A 7,525-nucleotide genomic window follows, 5' to 3' on the forward strand; every position below is an offset into this window, starting at 1 on the left:
AACTTCGTCAATGCATTTGCACAGGGAGTCAATGGGGCTATAGTCGTTAGGGGATAGAGCTAAGTAGATCTGAGTGTCGTCTGCATAACTGTGATAGGCAATTTGGTTCTCTCTCATTATTTGGCTTAGTGGGAGCATATACAGGTTGAACAGGAGTGGCGCTAGAATTGAGCCTTGCGGGACTCCGCATGTCATGGATGTCCACTCAGATTTATGGCCACCTATACTTACATAATAACCCCTCCCTTCTAAGTATGACCTGAACCATTTTAGGACCATCCCAGAAAGCCCGAACCAGTTTTCCAGCCTGTCAAGAAGTATGTTGTGATCGACAGTGTCAAAAGCAGCACTGAGGTCGAGTAGCACCAGCACTGATAGTTTGCCTGTGTCTGTATTGAGGCGAATATCATTTATGATCTTTATGAGCGCTGTCTCTGTACTGTGGTGTGGTCTGAAACCAGATTGAAAAATGTCAAAGTAACCATTAGAAATTAAGAATTTGTTCAGCTGATTGAAAACAACTTTTTCAGTGATCTTGCCTATGAAAGGAAGATTTGAGATTGGTCTGTAGTTGCTCAATACAGTGTTATCTAGGCTGCTCTTTTTCAGGAGGGGCTTAACAACTGCAGTTTTAAGGGACTTTGGAAAAGTGCCAGAGATAAGTGATGAATTTACCACTTCTAGGAGATCTGCTTCTAAACAGTTAAAGACACTTTTGAAAAAAGATGTTGGGATTGTGTCAAGGGCGCAGGTTGATGTTTAAAGGTAAAGACAAGAGAAGATGGGCAAAAATAGCAAAATTGGAAAATATTAAGTCTAGCTTGAGTGCCTGTGCACTGTATCTGTATATGTTTTAGTGTTATTAACATTGTTTTTCTTTATAAAGAAGAGCATCATTTTGACCTGAAGCTATGAATTTGTTACTTCATTTACTTTTCCAAGGTATAGTGGCTTTCTTCTGTTTGTCATTAATGTTAATAGGCTAGATCAATTAACACACAAATTGACATAATAATGAAACTATAAACATGACACCAGTTGCTTTTTTCTCACAGGTGTTCTGCTTTATGAGACTTTTGCATGGGAAGTTAGAATGCCAAAGGAAATTCATGGTCTCAAAGGTTCCTGTCTGGTTGTACCGTGCTCTTTCTACTACAGATCCTACCCACCCAGTAACCCAAACAGAGTTGTGTGGTATCAGTGGGTGTCTACTATGAACTACCCTTTGGTTTATGATCCCTGGTATCCAAATGACGTCATTGGCAAGTTTAGACGGAAAACTGATTTATACGGCAACCCATCAAAATGGAGTTGCAGTCTGCTGATCAAAACCCTGGATCTGTCACACCAAGGAGAGAAAATATATGCATGGATTGACCCAGAAAATGTTGGAAGGAGCACCTATAGGTTTTTTGACGTGACCTCCACGATTCGTGTTGACAGTATGTAAATACTCTATTGTTTCTTTAACTTACTGTAATATTCATGAACTCTCCAGCTGAAGTTGATAGTGGTACAACAGCATCCATTATCTTATTATGAGCAACTGGGCCACACTTTATACTGTAATGAAAGCATGGATTTAATATAAAGGAAGAACAGTCAATGTAAATAATATAATTTCTAACCCTTTTGCCCTTGTAGCAGATCCGCCACAGCCCAACATCACTATTTACGGAGGTGAAAAGACCGGTGACAGGATTATAGTGACATGTTTTACCTTCCATACCTGTCCATACAGCAAACCAAACATTGTTCTGAAGGGTATTGACGGATCTGATAAAGTAGATGATTCTGAAATCAAAAATGGTCTGTGGAAAACCATTCGGACACGCACCGGTTATGTGAAGGCTGAACGCTCAGATATTGAGTGTACTGTAACACATTATGGAGGCAGAACAACAACAGCTACAAAGAACAAAAATTCTGCATGTGAGTGAACAAATTAATGCAAGCGTTAATGTTTAGGTCACTGATACATACTAATAGTCAGCTTTATATTAATATTGGTATATACTCATTTTGTTTAGTTTTTAAGAGATTAGAAGTGAATTATTTCTTTAAAGCTTAAAGTACAGCAAAATGTTACAGTGTTTTGAATTGTGTTAATTGTAAGAATTTCTAATCTGCTTTTTACTTCAGGTATTCCTTATAGTATAAACATTGAGCCTAAACTGGCAGATGTCACAGAGGGTGTTGCAAAGGACTTCAATTGTACCGTCCACCATTCCTGCCAGACTCCTCCGATCATCTCCTGGAACTATGAGGACATGCCGGTGAAAATGGGAATAAAACAACCTAAAGGGTTCAAATTGGTCACCATAATATTTTTGGGAGCAAAGACAGACGATGGGAAGAAATTGATCTGCACTGCAAAATTTTCTGGACAGGACATCACAGCATCTATTGACTTACATGTAAAACGTGAGTGATTTGAAAACACAATGCATGATATGTCATTTCTTCACATCTCATTCATGTTGTTTTCTGTTGCTTATTTTTTTTCAGAGTATGAACCCAAAATAGTGAACATAACAGACATAGAGAAAAGTAAGTGTTATGTATTTACTTTATGTTAATATCGATTCTTTAAACGTCTAGGTCATCAGTAATGATACTCATTTATTAATATTCACATTAAATACACACAGTAGACTCAACAATGTGCAATAATGCAGTAATTGTTGTTTCTAAAAATCTTAAGAATTTTAATGTTTTGCACTTGCCAGTTTATATAAGCATTTACTTAGCTTTTTTACAGATAATTCTAGGTATTCCAGATAAATATAAAATAATACTTATTATAAATGTGTAGTAATATTGATAATGCACCCTTTTAGATTATGTCCAGGCAGATGTGGCACCCAAGATCACCGCATTATATCGTTCCTGTGTGGTGATCCCCTGCACTTTTAACATGGAAGATGAACTTGCAGCGCAACTTCGAGCTCGTTGGGTCTCGAAAAAAGGTTACATGTACCACACCGGACCGAGACGCATCTTGGACAACTTTAGAGGCCGCACAAGACTCATTGGAAACCCAGATGAACAAAACTGTACGGTCGAGATTGATGACGTAAAACCCCATGACAATGGACCGTTCTGTTTCCAAGCAGAAAAAGATGAAGTCAAATACAAATTTAACGAAAGCTGTGTGTTCATTCTGATCCGAGGTACAAAAGCATATACAGACACACAATACTACATGAATGTGATTGAATTATATCAAAACTAAATATCAAACCAAGTGACTATATTTGTCTGCAATTTGAGTTCACTTCATTATTTTCTTCTTCAATTTTAAAGAGTTGTGGCGCAAAGACATTTTTAAACATTTTACAAAAAGAGTTTTGTTAGTTTAGGTTTAAGTTAAGTTATAAAGCAAGTTCAAAACAAAGGCAAGCATAGATTAACACACTGTAGGTGTCAACAATTGAACATGTGATGCAATAAACTACACATGTATGACTCCATACATCTACTAAAACACACTTTAAGACCACCTGGTTTAAAGTTATAGATTAAATTACTTCATAGAATATCTCCAGAATATTAATACTCTTAAATAGTTACTTCCTCCTCAGCATTTGTTTCCTATATTTTACAAATATGTAAAAAAAAATCACATATTTGTGTCTTTTGTGAAAAGCTCAACCAGACAATCCTGTGGTGTCATCGCTTCCTGAAAACATTAAGCCCGGGGCGCGCGTCACAATCAAATGCACAGTCAAGCACACCTGCCCCTCTCATCCCCCCAGCATCACCTGGAGCATCAAGACTGCCCGAGAAACAGTCAGCCACAGGAGCGTGAGTGGAGGAGTCTGGGAAACAGTCTCCACTGTGACCTTTATCCCGACCGGATACGAAGAGATGGATGAAATTGTTTGCAATGCAAAGTTTTGGGGTGATAAAGTGAAGATGGTTAATGGTTCAACTGAACTGAGTGTCAAGAGTAAGTGACATATTAAAAACAAACGTTGTGCGGTTGCATTGCATTTCTGTATTTGATGGTCTGTGATCCGTGATTTATTATCATCAGGAATTCAAGGTGTTGGAATGGAGATTTATGGGCCGTGTGTTATAGCTCCTGTACTTTTGATTCTCCTGCTTTGTGCTGCAGTTATCATATTCATGAAGAGACGCAGGTAACTAACATGACTATATTTGTGTGTGTTTATATTATCTTGGGTCTTATTAAAAAAAAAAAAAAATCCTATAGTTCTAGGATGTCTGAAGGAAGAGCTGTCTGGAATAACAGTAGAGGAGATGCGGATTATAACAGGTAAGTACATTATTAAATTAAATAGCATAATTTTTATTGTGCATATTTAAAGAGATTATTCATCATTCTGTACTATACACATGATATTCATTTTATCCAGATATCAGTCAAAAATACTGATTTGAGATCATTGTCTTTTTAAGAGATGTGAAATTTTTTTAGAGACCATTGTTGAGCAACCAGCAAATTTACCAGAAAGGAGGTACATAAATGTTTTTCTTATCTGTCATGACTCTTGTTTGAGTTGTAGTTCTTGGAAATTATTATATTTTGTTATTTTTATAATTAGTTATGCATCTAACATGTTAATATAGTAAAAATTGACGTAATTCCAAGATTTTGCATTTTCTTTTTGCTGAGACCGTAATACAAGTGTTTTTGTTATTTTCTAGAAAATACTGGTTTCTGCATAACAAGCTGACTAACATGGGAATTAACATATTCATGGAATACATTTGGATATAATGCACATGATGTAATTCAATAAAAAATACGTAATGATTTCTTTTTAAGATAAGTTTTTACTAAACATACTAAAAGTTTTTACTAAACGTTCTTCACATAAGCAAATAGAAATGTTTTTTTGAAAGCAATGTATTTGTGATATTAAAATGTTGTCTAAGAAACTCTTGTAGCTGTTTTTTATGCACAAAACTTTTCACAATAAGTCGTTCAAAAGCAGATTTTCAACAGCAGATCTCATACCATAAATCAAACCTTTAAAGGCATAGTTCAGAAAAAATGAAAAATACCCCATGGTTTACACACCCTCAAGCCATCCGAAATACATAAGTGTAAAGAATCCATTTGCAACTCTTCATTGTGATAAACACTCAAGACACAGAAGTAATGCAATAAAATGCAGTGTAAACTCACATACAGTATAAGAGTCCAGAATTGGGGCAGGCAGATAACAATCACAAGTGAGAGTCCAGTCCAAGATCGGGGCAGGCTGATTACGTTCATAAACGATAATCCATGCTGAGATCGAGGCAGGCAGCAAACAATCATAAACGGTAATCCTATCCAAAGTCGGGGCAGGCAGCAAACAATCATAAACGGTAAGGCAGTCCAAATTAAACACCAGGAAATCCCAGGTTAAATAACCCCAACGATGAAACAGATGTGGGGAAATCAGCGAGTCGCGGGGTATTATGGGAAATGAAGTCCGGGTTAGAATTCGGGGGAATGAGAGTGCTGAGCAACAAGGGCGTTAACGCTGACATCCGTAACAATAAGTCCATCGTCTTTCAGACAAACACAATTTGAGTTATTTTAGTAAATGTCCTGGCTCTTACAAGCTTTATAACGGCTGAAAACTGGGTCCACAACTTTCAAGCCCAAAAAAGGGCATCCATCCTTTACAGAAGTAATCCACACTGCAGAGGGTTAATGACGGCCTTCAGAGGGAAATTGATTTATGTAAGAAAAAAATCCATATTTAAATCTTTATAAATGATAAAACTTTAGCTTCCATTAGATTTAACTCGTCTCGTAAAAAAAACCTGTAGAGACTGACCATGTTAGAGAGACACTTTGTTTTTTTTTCCCATAAGATTATAATGTTATCTATCTAATAGTCATGAAGTTTAAAGTGAAGTTGAAATATCATTGTATTTTGGAGGCTTGATTGTAAACAAATTCAAAAATTTCGATTTCAATTTAGCTTTTTCATTGAATCAGACAGAAACGTATATAGTACTATTAGCTTTCATCTGTGTACACATACTGTGTCCTTAAAGTTTCGACTGTATCATTTGTGTCTCTTTTTAAAAATTGCTTTTGGGAAATTTTATGTTTATTGTTCTCCAACTGTTAAATGCATGATCACAGACGAGCAAGCAAGCGTCTTCCCATTGCCAAAATAACTTAAAGATGTATGATATTCCAACATGTACGTAAAGTCAACAGGTGTTCAATGTGTTTGCTTTCATTTCTTTTACATCTTATATTTTTTACATTCTAAAAGTATACACATTGTCTGTCCTTGGGCTATGGTTAGACGTCTATAGACTTTCACTGGCAGCCCAAATTTAGCCTTGTTTTATCCAAAATTTCTTGCTGGGTTTGCTCTTGCACAACATGCACAAATCTACCTCTGTGCACCATGCACCTTTTAGCACAACAGGAAATATTGTATATGAAAAGAGGAACACGCTGTCTGCCAAAAATGCAGAGAACATTTTACTGGTAAGCATCAAGATGAGTGTCTGAGATTTTTAACTGCTAGGTAGTTTTTAAAAGGAAGGTAGATAGGCTATACAGTATTAAACAACATTTTTCTTACCAACAATTAACCATAACTTTTGTTTCTTAAGCTCAAATTGTGCTAAAAATCCCTTTTTTCACTTATTTCAGCTACTGAGCATAATGCTTAGATTCTCAAGCCCCTCCCACAGAGAATCATCATCATTGTTTTCTATTGATGATTGGGTTCTGGAAGGTGGGACTAAATGTTCTGTCACGGCCGGGGGCGGACCCAACTATGCTAAGGGTCACACCCCTCTCAACTCTTCCACCTCGAGGAGTTTCCCAAGACCACCCCAATGACCAGACAGACGAGTAAACTACAGTTAAAATAAACTTTATTAAATATTTAAAAGGAAAGGGGGAAGGGGGAAAGGGCAATTTAAAACTAATGGGTCTTTTCTTCGCCTCCAGGGCCACTTGGGATGAGGACTGGGGACAGGGGCTCCTTTGGGGCTCTGACCCAACAATCCGTGGCACGCTCCGCTTCTCCTGGAGGCAGAATCAAATAAAAGTCAGACAGAGGTAAAGTACTTTGTTGTCGAACGCTGTTCGTTCACATGGGACCTTCGGCCGAACAGGTAAGTGATGGTTATAACACAGGTCAAGTTCACTCCACAGGTTACGTTACTCACGGTGCTGAAGGATCTTCGTTCACACAGAACTCCACTTGCACAGGTAAGTACTTGCTATAAGCACAAAACAGTATCACTTCGCAGGTTATGGTACTCACAGCACTGGGGATCTTCGTTCACACAGGGCTTCACTTGCACAGGTAGGTAATTGCTATAAGCACAGAACAGTTTCACTTCACAGGTTATGTTACTCACAGCACTGGGGATCTTCGTTCACACGGAGCTTCACTTGCACAGGTAGGTAATTGCTATAAGCACAGAACAGTTTTACTTCACAGGTTATGTTACTCACAGCACTGGGGATCTTCGTTCACACAGAGCTTCACTTGCACAGGTAGGTAATTGCTATAAGCACAGAACA

The 7,525-nt window shown here is 37.5% G+C and overlaps 1 protein-coding gene across 1 annotated transcript; it reads left to right on the forward strand.

Annotated features, from left to right (window-relative positions):
- Positions 1–831: 831 nt before the first annotated feature.
- LOC129438480 (sialoadhesin-like) lies at positions 832–4,484 on the forward strand. Its single transcript, XM_073863441.1, has 10 exons — positions 832–942; positions 1,056–1,442; positions 1,645–1,932; positions 2,143–2,424; positions 2,509–2,550; positions 2,841–3,173; positions 3,650–3,952; positions 4,040–4,145; positions 4,220–4,282; positions 4,426–4,484. Exons 1-10 carry the CDS (start codon positions 912–914, stop codon positions 4,442–4,444), a joined length of 1,854 nt encoding a protein of 617 aa, XP_073719542.1. The 5' UTR covers positions 832–911; the 3' UTR covers positions 4,445–4,484.
- Positions 4,485–7,525: the final 3,041 nt, after the last annotated feature.

The sequence above is a fragment of the Misgurnus anguillicaudatus genome, chromosome 24, assembly GCF_027580225.2.
Source record: "Misgurnus anguillicaudatus chromosome 24, ASM2758022v2, whole genome shotgun sequence".
NCBI lineage: Eukaryota > Metazoa > Chordata > Actinopteri > Cypriniformes > Cobitidae > Misgurnus > Misgurnus anguillicaudatus.